Source organism: Arachis hypogaea, chromosome 11 (genome assembly GCF_003086295.3).
Source record: "Arachis hypogaea cultivar Tifrunner chromosome 11, arahy.Tifrunner.gnm2.J5K5, whole genome shotgun sequence".
Taxonomy (NCBI): domain Eukaryota; kingdom Viridiplantae; phylum Streptophyta; class Magnoliopsida; order Fabales; family Fabaceae; genus Arachis; species Arachis hypogaea.
The window spans coordinates 147,477,323-147,493,317 of NC_092046.1; the positions used below are offsets into that span (position 1 = coordinate 147,477,323).

Sequence of the window (15,995 nt, forward strand, 5' to 3'; positions counted from 1 at the left end):
TGACCCAGAATTTACACACACCTGAAGAGCAGAAATGGTTGCACAAATTACTTGGTTATGATTTCGAAATTCAGTACACACCGGGCAAAGAGAATGTTGCTGCTGATGCGCTTTCTCGAAGTTTCTTTGCTGCTTGGTCGTCCCCGAAATTAGAGTGGCTGCAACTCTTACAAAATGATATTGAGCAAGATGAACATTGGAATTCCATTAAGCAAAGGTGCCTTAATAGCAGCATGCAGGACAGCAACTACAGTTGTCGAAATGGGATTCTTTTATGGCGAAATAGAGTGGTTGTACCCTCTAAGAGTAACATGAAAAACATTATTTTAAAGGAGTACCATGATAGCTCCATTGGTGGTCATTCGGGCATTGCAAAGACAGTGGAGCGTATTTGCTCTAATTTTTATTGGCCCAATATGCAGAAGGATATCAAGAACTATGTTATGTGCTGTTCCATTTGTCAGCAAGCAAAAAATGAAACTAAATTGCTTGCAGGGTTGCTGAAGCTTTTACCAGTCCCTGCTTAAGTGTGGGATGATATTTGTATGGATTTTATTACTGCCCTACCTCCATCACATGGATTCTCTGTTATCATGGTAGTCATAGATAGACTCACCAAGTTTGCCCACTTCCTGCCTTTGAAACATGACTTTAACAGTCGTATTGTAGCAGAGGTTTTTGTCACTAATGTGGTTAAGTTGCATGGGTTCCCTAAATCCATCGTCTCCGATCGGGATAAGGTCTTTATTAGCAAGTTTTGGCAACAATTGTTCAAGCTGCAAGGCACAACCTTAGCGATGAGTTCTGCATATCATCCTGAGACCGATGGTCAAAGTGAGGTGCTTAACAAGACTCTAGAGATGTACTTGAGGTGCTATTGTTTTGACAATCCACGGAAATGGTTTGAGATGCTTCTGTGGGCACAGTATTGGTACAATACTTCTTTTCACAGAAGCATAAAGATGTCTCCTTATAAAGCTCTATTTGGTAGGGACCCCCCTTTCTTATTCGCTACGACCTTTCCCCACTGGATGAATCTTCGTTACAAGAGTTGCTGATAGCGCACGACAAACTGTTGGAACAACTAAAGACTAATATGACTAGATCACAGTAATTTATGAAGACATATGCAGATAGAAATCGAAGGGATTTGGAGTTGGCAGAAGGTGAATTGGTGTTAGTTAAGTTGCAACCATATCGCCAGCATTCCGCAGCTTTGAGAAAACACCAGAAGCTGGGTATGAAATATTTTGGGCCATTTAAAATCTGTCAGAAGCTGAGTTTAGTAGCTTATAAGCTTGAGTTTCCTGCCCATGCTAGAATTCACAACACCTTTCACATCTCTGTGTTAAAAAAGTTTCGCGGTGACCAACAACAACAGTATTTACCACTTCCCCTGCAAACTACAGAGCAAGGACCAATTTTACAGGCTGAAGCTGTAGTGGATCACAGAACAATTCTGCAGAATGGCACTGAGAAACAGCAGTTGAAAATGCAATGGGGACAAGGTACAACGGCTGAATTCACTTGGGAATTGGCTAGTGAATTCCTCAGGATGCATCCTCAATTCAACTTTGAGGGCAAGGTTGATGTTAATAGGGAGGGTAATGTAAGGGAAAAAAATAAAGCTACGACAAGGGGAATTAATGATGAATTAGTCTCCAATAATGAGGATGAGCAGCTGGCACTCAATGAAGAAAAGGAGTTAGTTATGCAGAGTGGACAGATGGCGCAAAATTCACCAATTCAGGAAGTGAGAAAAGACAAGAGGGAAAGAACTTTTAATAGGAGGCTGGAGGAGTTTGTTGCGTAACGAACTTGTGGTAATTGGTCATCTCTCTCTTACTTTCTCCGATTCTCTCTGAACCTCTCTGTACCTTCTCTGAAATCATTCTGATTTTTCTTTCTCCCTTTCCCAGGACATTGCTGAATCTTGGAAGCTATCCTGCAATTCTCCTCGATTATTATACCGCTTTATTATCTTTTGCTTACTTTTACAATGACTACCTTTTAATAATTTATTTCTGTACTGTTTCATTGAAGAGCTGCAGAACCTTTTTCCATTACAGTACTTTTATTTCTTTTTTTTAAAGTCATTATAAAAGTCAGTTGCATCATACCCTACCATCCGCATTATTTACCACATGGTGCATTCTGATCTCGATCCTATTTCTCCACCTCCTTCAAAATTTTGACCTCGATTATCTTTTAATTATAGTTAAAATATCCCTTATGGCCAAGTATCCGTACCATATTTTGACATTTTATAAATCATAATCAAATTGCTTTATAGGTCGAATTTTGTACTAACACTCCTATAATTATTAAATAAGTTATAGAAGATAATTAAGTAATTAATCTTTTATTTATGAGAAGATATGTTAAAAATTTCACACACACGTATATAAAATATTATTCATATACTAAAATTAACAATTAAAATTAGTTATCAATGTATTTGTATATAAATATATGTATAGTTTAATTTATTTTTAATGTATATTTATATTCTAATATGTATTTTATACTAATAATTAATTTTAATAACTGATTTTGTTATATATATATATATATATATATATATATATATATATATATATATATATATATATATATATATATATATATATATTCAATTCATACATCATGTTCTCTAACAGTTTTAACTGTCTACACAAAATAAAGAGCATAATGTCACTCATGCATAACGACTATATATAAATATACTTAATTGCGTCTATTTGTCTTTCATTAGATTAATGAATTGGCGTTTGTTCATATAAATAGACTTATGAACCCGCGTATACCTCGGATTCTGGTAATCTAATTCAAATATAATCTATATAAAAGTGAATGAATCTTTTTCGAACTTAGAAGGATAGTTTGGTTTATTGTTGCTCCTTTTTGCAGAAGCGTGCGCGATGAACGGATCGAATTCAGATAGACATGCAGAAAGGTGTAATTCGCAATTCAATAACAACACCACTGAGTTAGCTTTACCAGGCCACCTACTTTTTTCAAGCTGCTTTTGTATACAATACTAAGTTTTAAAAGTGATTCACTTTTTCTTCTTTTAGTTTATCAAATTTTATAAGAAACGTGATCATGGGGTTTATAATTGAGTCGCAGATGCAAAAGTTATTTTTGCATAGTGAGTTTTGTGAGAGGTATAACTCGTTCTATTCAGGGTTAAGGTCGTCTTCGTCGCTTAAGATAGAAGAATGATAGATCGACTCCAAGAGAACTGGCCACATACAGTGAATATTTACAAAGGCACTCCAAAATAAATAAGAAAGATAAGTAGTATAGCGTATATTCAAAATGAATAATGTATTTTTTTTATACTTAAAATTTTGTATTTTATAGAGTATGAATTATAAGTGAACGTGTTCTAAATAGTTACTTTTATTGTCCTATTCTTTAGGTAAATTATGCATATCATTCTATGATTTTTTTTTTTCAAATTAGTTTTGATTATTCTTTTTTAACAGATATTCGTATTTATCAAAGTAATAGGAAGTAAAATATGTTAAAAAATATGTTGACCTGTGTTTGAATTTTGCTATTTATAGATTTTGATGGTTGAGCTATAAGTAACGGATCATAATCTCTAGACTTGATTTGTGGTATTTTTTTTAATGAAATAGATTAAGTTTAAAAGATTTTTCACCTATAAATTGACCATATAAGTAGCCTCCAAACTCAATCTAATTTATAAGATAAAATATTTTATACCAACTGAAAGAATAGTGTGCTAATAATAATAAAAATTAAAAGTAAAAATATAAAATAGGAAAATACGGAGAAATTTTATTTGAAGATATTGATTTGAAAGAAAGAGGTGATAATAAATGTCCTAAGCATATCATGATGGCAGTTTCAAAACACGTGTAAATGGGTTGCTTTCATCAATGGCCTAGATTAATTTGTATCTGAAGGGTTTTTTAATCATGGACGCCCGTTTTGGTAACTGTTAGAGATAGGAATTTTGTAAAAATTGGGTGAAGGTGTTCCTTATTTTCGTTTCTCTCTTCAAAATTTTTATGCCAAGTTTTTAAGAGAAAAAACAAAGAATGAGTAAGAGGTAAATGTTCTTGTCATTTCTATTGTATTCTTTTTTCTTTTTTTTTTTTTAAGTCATTTCTATTTGTACTGTGTATAATGGGTTATTGAGTTACAAAATGAACATCCCCGTACTATTTAGAATAATCATCCGAGTACTAGGGATAATAAATATCTTCCCAAAAGATTAAATATACCATATTATGATACCACTCATCCCAAAAGCTTCAGCTGATGGAAAAAAGTAACACTAATAATTATATCTCTAATAATCCATAAACCTCCATTGTACATATTGTACAAGTATTCCATTGGCTCCTCATACTTTTCCATAATAATATTACATCTTTTTTGTAACGGCAAGTAGAATCAGATATCTACGGATTAAAAATGAATAAGGTTAGGATTGAGATATTTTTAATTCGTAGATAAAATAAGATTAAATTTATATAAAAACCTCAATTCATAAGTAAGATTAGGATTGAATCCAAATCCTGTACTTTCCTACCATTTTTGAATTTTGCCGATTTATAAGTTTTGGTGATCGAACTACAAAAAACGGATCACAAGTTAATAAACTTACCAAGGTAGCTAGCAAGATGTCACTCATTGAATAATGAAGTTTCATTTAGGGTCACATATATGAAAAGTTATATGCAAAATAAAAATATTTCTCCGAATATATCTCCTTTTCCTAGAGTCAAATAAACTATGTTTAATTTCTTATTCATATGAATAATAAGAAAATGAAATAATTTAGTGTAAGAATAAACTTAGTAGAAAGGACAGATAGTAGTTGGATGAAGCTAAGGAGGTGTAGCTAGCTAAGAATATAATTAAGAAGAATGAAATGATGAGGTGATTAAGGACAAGGAAATTTATATGTAGCGAACAAAAGAAGGGACAATAATAAAATAGAAAGAGAGAGTCGTTGAGGACTTTTTTTTCTCATTCTAAAGTGGCCGATACGACAATAGCAATACGACAAGATTTTTGTATAAAGTTGTAAAGCTTGGCAGAACACGACACCACGGTGCCTTTTTCTCTTCTCAATCTCGACAAACCCAACTCTTGCTTTCTTTTCGCTTAAATATTACATATTATTCTCTTCTCTCTCATTCTTTAATCTCAATCCTGTCTTTTACCATTACATCATGATCGTATGTATGTATATATGTATGTATGTATGTCCATGCGTTCTATCCAAGTATATGTACTTTCACATTATTCATCATCTTTTGATAAATAATTAAGGAAAATTTTCAAGTATGCCGTCATATCGGTGTTTCAGTAATTTTTAACCGTTGATTTTAATTATAAAAAATATATATAATATATATAATTAAGATCAACAGTTAAAAATTACTGATATACCGGTATAACGGTACACTTGAAATCATCTCATTCTGATTTCAACTATTGTATACTATTTTTGAAAGAAAAAGACGTCACGTGTAATCTGTGCCCAACCTAGTACAAGATAAATTAGGGTTACAATAATAAGGGCCAACCGATTAAACAGATTTTTATGGTCTAGTTTATTTGTAAAAAGTAGGAATATTTTGTGCTCTATATTATATATAGTGCGCACGTAACCACATAAAGGTCGGAGGACCTTGTTTCTGCCGGCCTTGCTCCCTTTTAATTATTATGAACATATATTGTTTTAAAATACAAACATATATATACACATATATATCATTTTAGTATATTTATACGGTGAAAATTTGCATTCAGTTATTGTCTTCATATAAAATTGATATATAAATATCGTTAGATGATTTGATAAGTTTGATTAAATTATCTCCTAATAATTTTTAACTATAAACTTTATATTGAAGACAACTGCATGTGAGTGTTCACCTATTTATATTTTTCTGATTACGGTAATTATAATATTTTAAAAAATATGGTTAAAATTAAAATATTTTTTATTATTTAAAAATATATTTTTAAAATATTATTAATAAACTATAACTAAAATAAAAAAAAATAATTTTGATATCATTTTATACCCGTCTTTATAAATACTATAAATATAGACATAATAAAATCTATCTATATATTTATGAAAGATTTTCAAGTGTACCGTCATACCAGTGTATCAGTGATTTTTAACCGTTAATTTTAATTATATATATTATATATATTTTTTATAATTAAGATCAACGGTTAAAAATCACTGAAACACCGGTATTACAGCACACTTGAAAATTTTCCTATATTTATATATGAGCAAACTTTTAGATAAACTAAAGCTTTTTTATTAAAACTATTTCATATCAGAATTTAATTTTAACGTGATTGTTAACCTGTGCATCAACCGTGCTAATAAATGAGAACACATGTGTGGTCATAAGTAGACGACGAAGTATACCTCAAAATATGTTTCATTTGATATAATTTATGCTATAAACCCTATAATCTAAATACGTATTTTAGGGGAGTATAGATAAGATTATTAACATTCATCCAGACGTCTATGGTATACACCATATATGTTTATCTTTGATTCCAAACCCAACATTTGTTGTCAGAAGAGGACATATACCGACACATGCAACGAACCCACCCAAGTGTATATGGGAAATTTTCTGCTTTACGATGAAATGACATTTTTTACACTCCGAAATTACGAGATTACAAGTCATATATATACCAATAAAAAACTTTGAACTAAGTTAACATATGCAAGAGATTTACCTTTTATATTGTTACGTTGGATACTTGGAATATAAAATTAGACTAAGGATCGGAATCAACCGCCGTATAAAGCTTAAAAGAATGCATAAAGTAGTTTTTCTTTTTGACTAAAATGGCTAAAATTAATTCATCGCACCAACTTGCTATCCAATTGTCCCATGCAATTATGGAACGAACATTCATCATTTTTTGTTTTGCTTTCTTTTACTTTTTCATAGGTGAAATGCCGTAATTAGATTTCTCAACTAATTAAGTGCACTGCACTAGTAATTTATTACCCTTAAATAAAAAATAATTAGTTGGCTTATTATGTGTCCTTTATAAAGAAGACTTTGTTATTCATACACGACATCCTTTCTTCTTCATTTTATTTCCGTAAAATTGTGTCATATATTAATTCCTTACATATTGTATTTTGCTATTATTATATGCCAGAAGTACAAAATAGATTGTCCCACAACGAATAATAATGCAAAGACAAAATTCACAAAACATTGAGAGAGAGAGAAAAGCTATTCATAATGAGTTGTTAGAATGATTATGCTTAGAAAAAGCCAAGATGACATACATGATATGCATGAAAAAACGAGCAATGTTATTTCCACAATTATTAAAAAGGAGTCTAACAATAATTATGATGTGTAGGTAGGCCATGCTTTTATCTTTGCTTAAGTTCATTTTTCTTGTGACTTAAATTTGTATAAGATAGAAGAGCAGCATAATGTGATGGGAAGTAAAAAGGACGTAACATAATGGAGTGGGGGAGGGAAGGAGGAAGGAAATTAATAAATGAGAACACGTGCAGCAGGGTAGAAGACTTTGAATGTATGTATGTATGTATGTATGTATGTATATGGTGGATGGAGGAGTCAACATGTTAGTGCATTGAGTGATGATGAGTGATGGGGCGGCCCCTTGTTGAGTAGCGTTGAAAACAGGATTGAATTCAGAATTCAGGACTTCAGGTGGTGGTTGTCACCAGTGTGTATGTGTGCAATTCTTTCTATCATCATATCGATCATATCACATATTAGCTTTTTTCTTTTAAATCAGGCCACCAAAAAGGTGACAACGACCACCCACACCTCTAGCTAGCTAGGAACATATATTCTTCACCTTCACCAAAACATTCATTATATTGTAGCCATGCCATGCCATGCCCTGTTTCTACGCTACTCTCAATTCAAATTAGCTTATATTAGTACTACCATTATATTGAAGAGTAGTATTCTTTTTCTTAATAATATTAAAATTTTTTATTTCAGTATTAAAAACCTTTTGATACTGTTAAAGAAAAAAAAGGTGTAGCAGTGCAGACAACACAACTGAACTCTGACATTATTTATTTAGCACTGTGTATTGGACAAGAAAAGCTGAGGAAAGGACAGAACAATATAGGAATGCTCCCATTTTATTAATATGATCATTCTCCTTTTAATTAATAAATATACCTATGCTTACAAAAAAAAAAAGAAAAAAATTATAAAGTTTGTAACGCAAAAATTAAATAATCTTTTTTCTAAGAGGGAAAAAAGTCGACACCCATCTCCACTTTTAACGGTTTTTGTTGGTTCATCTACTAACGGTCTCTGTCTTTTCGCCGCCAAAGTGGTCTATTTACATTCCTGTAACCAAAAGCAGACGGATATTTACCAATCTTGCCCCCCCCCCTCCCTGTCTTAATACTCTTCTGCCACCACTCTCACAGCAGCAGGCAGCCACTCCTCGGAGCTCTGGCGATCAGAGTAGCCGTCGTCTTCGAGCCTCACCACCAGCGAAGACTCATGGTCATTAGCGCTAGAATTTAAGGTTTTCTTCAGCTGGTGGAAGCTGGGAACCAACACTTTCTCCATCCATTCGGTAATGTTGGTTTGGCCTAGCCACACCCCACTCGCAATCTTCTCCAGAGCCCCCTCTTGTACTTCAATTGCAATCCCATTTCCGGCAATGGTGGAAAACCTTTTCGAGATGGAGGCAGAGAAACTGGCTCGAAGAAGGTCGAAATTCAATGGTTTGAACATAATGGCATCATCCACGGAATCCAACAGCTCACGGGGTACAGAGGTGGAGGGTGTCTGTAATCCTACATTGTGGAGGACATGGTTGTCTTCATGGTCCACTGTCAGGTCACTAGAATTGAGCGACCCGTCTCCTCTGTCTTCCTCTGTATCAGCAGCTTCATTGAGATCAAATGATAGGCCTAAATTCAAATTTGTTTCCTTACGAGGCTTCAAGGACCTGTCTTCTTCAGATAACCAACTCGGTCTCCGTTTTGACGCTCTCTTAGCTACTGAAAGACGAAGTTGCCAACCCCCTCTGGCTAAATTTGTAAGCTTTTCTTCGTCAAGTGGGGTGCCGTTGGACAGATACCTAAGGTCCTCTGGCAACCAATTGGCAGTGAGGATAAACATGACGTTTCCAAGGCTAATTTCACGGCCGTGGGAATCCGGGAATCTACCTTGCTCCATGGCCCGTTTTATGCTCCCTCGAATGAGGACGTTGGCTTCATTGATGTCTTCGAGCATGATGACAGACTGCGGATTCCTTCTAATGGCCTCTGCAATTCGATCGAGTGCTGTTTTCCCACGGAGATGGACATCGGAGTCTCCATCTCCACGCCGTTGGGCAAGAGAGATTACAATTGGATTGGAGGAAGATACCAGCTCGGAAAGTGCTGCTGCCATCTTCTTCTTGCCTACTCTGTCGGGACCCAAGAACAGCAACCACATATCACCCTTGTCTCCGACTTGGCGCCTTTTACCGTTGCCTAATTTACACTTGGTCACGGTGGTGGCAACTGCAGAAGCTGCATCCTGCTGCCACCACACTTTTTCTGTCAAACCCTTGAGGATCCTCTTGAAAGAGTCAGCATCGAGTAGTTTCTTGCTCTTTAATTCATCAAACTTGTCTCGTGTCTCGGAAGACATGCAGTTCAAGAAGTCATTAATGCGCTCTTTGTGTGTTTCTTCTGTACTGGTATCTGATTCCTTAGTTTGCCCAAGGACGAGCTCTGTTGTCACAAGACCCGGCTGCTGTCTGACTGCTGGTTCTGGTGGCTGAACGGGCACAGGATTTGGGTTCAGTTGCAAGGAGCTTCCCAGATTCTTGTTGAGTGGTATCTTGGGCTGAAGTTGGGCACCCAACAAGTTCATATTGCATAGGCCTCTCATTGAAAAAGGAGTGGGAACAATTCTCTCTGTACTCAAACTTTGCTGATGAAATTTGGGATGTCGACTCAAGCAGGCATCCTGCCATTTCTTCTGCAATTCCTGTGTCCTCTTTTTCACATTCATTTCTTGGCCGTTGCACTATTAAAATACAAAGGAAAACATTTATATTTCACATTCAGCTAACCGAAGTCATTGGGAAGTAAATAAGCTCAAAAAAAAAAGATAAGAAATTTACCTGAGATTGGTCGACGACTTTAGCATTATCATTATTAGTTTTAGCCTTCTGCAACCACTGGGGAAGCGATGGTCGAGCTGCCTCTGATTTGGATTCGGCATCCAGTTTCTCGTTGTCCTTTAACATATCTGCTAGTTCCTGTTCATAGCTCTGGATGCATTGTGGGCAACAACCCGATATTCCTGCGGGTTCTGTGTTATCAGAGGCTCGCCTGGGTGGAGCAATTGCCGTAGTTGGGAAGGGCTTCAACGGGGACAAGGATTCGATCGAGGTACCAAGGATACCGTTGGTCCCAAGCCTAGTTACAAGAAAATAAAATATATATGATTACACCATAGCACAGCATGAAATGCGGGAACGAATAACCATGTTTCAAAGCCTAATCAAGTTAACTGTGCAAAGAGGGGCCATAAAAGAGCTGAATATCCTGCTGTGTTGAACATTGTCAAGGGGTACAGGGACATCACATGTATATATTACAATAAAAATAGAATGCTAAGTATAACAGCATTAGCATATCAGATAAGATTCTGTAAATTTTAAGCCCAAATTGATTCCATAAAAAGAATAATTCCATAAAAACACGAGACACTGAGGCTAACTATCTCATTTGATCTTGTAGCTAACATGGAAGATCACAGAAAAAGTGTTTGTAGAAGAAGAAAGAGAAGAATACCTAGGGAACATTCCAGGGAGGGGGGCTCTGCTGGTAATAGGAACAGCCTGAAGATCCCAATCGTTCTCCATGGAAGGATGATAAACCTGGCACCTCAAGTATGTCTCACAGGTAGCAGTGCCCAATAACCACAGCCTTCCAGAGCCGCCCTCGCCGAACTTCGCCACCAGCCTCCCCATCTCCGCCACAGCAGCACGCCCCGCCTCCGCAACATTCGTCTGCTGCACGTGACCACCACCAACAGCTCCGAACCCAACAGGCTGCTCCACCAGCCACTTCAAGTCACCTAAATTCACAAAAACGCCTCCAGAGCCCGTCGACCCAATCCGGGCCTCAATCAAATCCCCCAACTCCTTCAACCTCGCCGGAATCTGCGCCCTCTCGGCGGGAAGCTCCTTCTCCAAATGAATCACGTGCGTATTCAACCCAACAATCCCGAGCGTACCTTCTCCCAGCTCCTTGCTCTCAATTTTCCTCAGAACCTCCCTCACCGTTGCCTCTGGCTCCGACTCACCCACCAAGATCGGGTTCCTCTTTTTCTTCCTCATCAATATATCCAAAACCCTCTTCACCTCCTCCCCCTTCTGCTGCGGCACCCCCAATTGAACACCGGAACCGGCACCGGCACCCGCTTGCTGCAGCCTTGGGTTCAAGTAAAGGCTCCTCCCCGCCGGAGCCGCTGAAGGAGCCACGGGGGAGGGGCGGAATCCAAGAGCGATTGGACTGGAATTGACCGCCGGAGACGCGGAATTGAGGGACTGTTCGATTGTGGCTTTCACGGCGGGGCTGGAGAAGCTTGCTTCGCGCATGACTCTGCTGACGCTTGGGTCGTCGAGGATGGATATGATGAGCTGCTCAAGCTCGACTTTGACGGCGAGGAGCGGCTGCTGCTGCTGCTCGGGGTAGCCGCGGCGCTGGTGCGCCTGTGCGCGCTTCAGCGCCGCCATGAGTGCGTTGGAGATTGGTGGCTCAGAGGAGGGATTTGTGGTCTGGGAAGTGGGCAAGCGCTCGAGAGCAACGCTGAAGCAGAGCTCGAGTGCCCTGCACTGAAGAGGGTGCGATGAATTCGGGTGAGACTTTATGCAGGCCTGACGCAGGAACCCCGAGGGCGAGGCTAGCAGCGTGGCGGCCACGTGCAGCGGCGTTGTCTGGCCATGGTTGCGTCGGCCGGCCTCGGCGATGGAGTGGTTGAGGACGCTTGCCGCCTCGGGAGTTAAGGTCTGCTGGATGGTGCTCAATCCGGCTCTCATTTCGGAAATCTATGATGATGATGATGATGATTGTAAGTCTCCAGCTCAAAATTGATGAGTTCAGATTGAATTGGGGTAAGAAAAGAAAGAAAGAGATGAAGGATATTATGGGAAGAAGGAAGAGAGGAAGGAGCCCCACAAGTTGTAGAGAAAACGAAATTAGTGTGTGGAGAGGAGAGGGGGATAAGAAAGAAAGAAAGAACACTTGAGAGTATTGACAAATTAGGATTTGCGGGGTGCCTTGCCTTTGGCTAAACAATCAAAACAAGCTTTTTACAAACACAAACAAAATTCAACAAAGTAATACCCCTATCTATCTATCTATCTATCTGGCTACTACTACTACTTTCCTTTTGCTATTGCTTCCCCGTTCTTCCTCTCACTCTCTCTCCTCTTCTTCGATGCGTCGAATTCAACGCCAAAACCAAAATATCAGATCCCTTGCTCCTCCTCCTCCTTCTTCACAACAACATCTCCTCCATTCCTTTTTCTCTCTCTATATCTCTCGCATATCTCTATCCATCTCAATACAAGAAGGAATAAGCGAGCTGTGCCCTCGGAATAAATGGGTAAAGGTCCATAGATGGAGGCAGGTGGTGAATATAAAAGCTACTTTTAACCTTTTTCATTCCCCAAGCTAACTTCTTTTTTCTACAAATATTATATGCATTCAATTTCGCCAATAACTTTTCTATATTTTTGTAAAAAAATATTATTCATACACTAAATATTTTAATATTCATATAAAAATATATTTATTATTAATTCTTTATTTAAATTATTTATTAATAAAATAAAAAATATACACATAATAAAATTAATATTTAATAAAAATAAAAAATTATATTTTTTAACTACGCCACTTATTATATATGTTATTATATTGTTATGTTTGTACCGCAGAGAAAAAAACAACAGAGGGGGAAAAAGAATTGGTTAACTTTATTGTGGCAAGAGAAAGAGAATTAGAGAGAAGGACACAGAAGCGGAGAGAATTTCTAGTAAACGGAGAATTGATGGTTGGATGAAAGTACCATCTCTTGCCAAGATTTTTGAAAAAATAAAATGCTTTCCAAATAGACCAATCTCTTCTGCGTTTTTCTTAAAATAATTAGAATATTCGTTCAGAATATGAAAAGTAAATATTTTTAATTTAATGTATTTAGTATGATTAAAAATTAAAAATATTATTTTCCTATAATTTTTTTATTTTATACAGTCGATTTAATTTATTTACGTGATACTGATTATTGATTGACAGTTTTTTTTATAATAGAGTGAATATAACAATTATTTATTGAATTTATAAAGTCCGTTTCAAAAAGAAAAAAAGTTAAACAACTTTTCTCCGAGTCAAATTTGCGGAAATGGTATTCACACAGGGTAAGATTATTGCTAAATTATATAACCTTTTAAATAAATATTTTCGGTAGATTTTTCTATTAAATTCAAGGGGCTAATAAATTCGATACTACCATAATAGAGGAAAAGAGAACACCTTTTTGGAAAGAGAGAGATGATGATAGGAGAGAGATACTCAGGACTGAGTAAGCTCTTGGATTGACTGCCTTTTTAGTTTCTCTCTCTCTCTCTCTCTCTGTTTTGTTCTTTAGTAATTATTAATTAGTTGTACTGAGTATAATTTGTGCCTCAGTATATAGACTAAGTATATTATAAAAAAATATTTTATAATTTTTTTATTATTATATTGTTAAAATCTATGATGTACGGATACTGAGGACATAGGACATGCTGACACGCGAATTTTAAAATTTTACATAACATGAGAACACGCATACATATAAAATATAAAGTATTTTTTAGATAAATTGTAATGATATTTTGATATTTTATTGATATTAAAATATAAATAAAATTTTTTAATTATTTTTAATGTCTAATTTTAATTATATCAAGTATTTAAAATATTTTTTTATTTTAATAAATAATAATATATACTATATCTAAATTTATTTTAAAAATATATGTTAAGAATAAGATTGGATACGCTGACACGTAATGGTATTTAGGTGTGTTCAGACGTGTCTGGAGAAAAATATTTTCTTTTTTATTAAGACACGATTGGACACCGCAGACACGCGTGTCAGACGAGTGTCGGTGAATGTCGTGTCCGAAATATGTCCGACACGCGAACACGATAATTCAGCGAAGTGTCCGTGCTTCATAGGTTAAAATATATTTTTAGAGTATAAATTAATTAAATCTTTTTTTAAATAATACTTCCTTAATAAAGTTATTAAAAAATAATATTAGAATGATGAATTTTTAATATTAAAAATGTCTAGGAAAAGGCATATATAATTTTTTTCTATAAATTATTAACTAACCGCTGAGTTTTTAAAACTGTAAATAAAAAAGGGAGTTTGAAGGGGGGGAACATGTCCCACGCAGGTTTGGGAGGTAGAGCACACGAGGCGTAAGTCATTGAAGGGTTTAAGAGGGACCCTCACGCGCCTAGGAAATGTGATACTACTTTCTTTCACTCCTTTTTTTGCATTTCAACCAATTTTCTGCTTTTCACACGCAACAGCTACAAAAGGTATCTATCTCACTCTCCTTTCACCTTTTTCAATTTTCATTCATTCGTATGCTTTACTCTCCACCCAAATTACCCCCCTTCACTTTAATCTCTTGTCATAACCCAAAGGTACGTGATCGTCTGGCAAGTTACCATTGCCACATGAAAACACCCACTCCATTTCTTTTCTCTTTTTTTTCTAATCCTTAATTAATTCAACCACATTAAACAAAACTGTCCCTGTCTCTTCATTATGTCAAACTTATTTCTAGATTTTTCTTTTGTCGCATTATTTGACATCAATTGCGACATCAACGTTATACTACTTACTCCTTTATTGTACGTATAAATGTATTACATTATTTATTACATTCTACATACTAGTATATAAATGCTTATTAATTTGATTTTATATATATTTAATATATAATAATAATAATAATAATAAGTATGATATGTATTCAAGTTTTTGACATAGTAAAATCATTTATATATTTGTTTTTATTATTAATTTAAATTTTTGAAATAAATAATTTTAAGATGAATTACTTTAATATGCTCATAATTTTGACATGTATCCAATTATATATTATTATGTATATAAGTATATATTACTTATTATGCTTACATTAGTATAATTAGAGAATCGCACATATTCTGTATATTTTTGTTATAATTTATATAAATTTGAGTGTTTCATTTACAAAGTTTTTCCCTTAAACAAAACAATTTTTAGATTTCTCTTAAGCAATTTATTCAAATATAGCCATTAGTACAATGAACGCGATGAATAAATTTCAGTGATACTAAATGTGTTTGTCATTTTATCTTCGCATTAAAAATGTTTAAACTAAGCTTTGATTCATAATTGTTGTCACTTCACCTTTGTTAGGGAAGAAAACATATAATCCGTGACAAAAAAAAAAATAGACGTATATATAAGTTAACAAAAAAAAATTTGTAACAAAAAGTTTTTAATTAAAAAAAACAGAATTTATCTTATTTAATATTCATTAATTATTATAAAATGAATACTAAATAAAATAAATTCTAAGGGTATTTTTTCGAACTTAGAGACTGAATTCTCCAAACTTCATTATCCAGTGGGTACCAATATGACTTAGGTTCAGTATGGGTAATAAACTTAATTAAGTTCTTTTTAAAAAAATTGTTTAAACAATAAATAGCTATATTAAAAATAGTTTATAAATAAGTTATTTTGTGTTTGAGTTTTTAGTTTTAAAAATTTATTTTATATAAATGTAATAAAAAGTAACAGTATTATGAGAAAAGTAATTTTTTTTTTAATTTTTCTATAAACTCCTAAATAACTTCTTAAAAAGTTATAATTTAATTTTAA

General features: G+C 34.8%; 1 protein-coding gene across 1 annotated transcript; it reads right to left on the reverse strand.

The window, feature by feature from the left end:
• Nucleotides 1-8,160: 8,160 nt before the first annotated feature.
• LOC112723508 (protein SUPPRESSOR OF MAX2 1) lies at nt 8,161-13,174 on the reverse strand. The gene is made up of 3 exons (XM_025774901.3): nt 10,847-13,174; nt 10,171-10,468; nt 8,161-10,073 (listed from the first exon to the last, which is right to left on the reverse strand). Exons 1-3 carry the CDS (start codon nt 12,094-12,096, stop codon nt 8,445-8,447), a joined length of 3,177 nt encoding a protein of 1,058 aa, XP_025630686.1. The 5' UTR covers nt 12,097-13,174; the 3' UTR covers nt 8,161-8,444.
• Nucleotides 13,175-15,995: the final 2,821 nt, after the last annotated feature.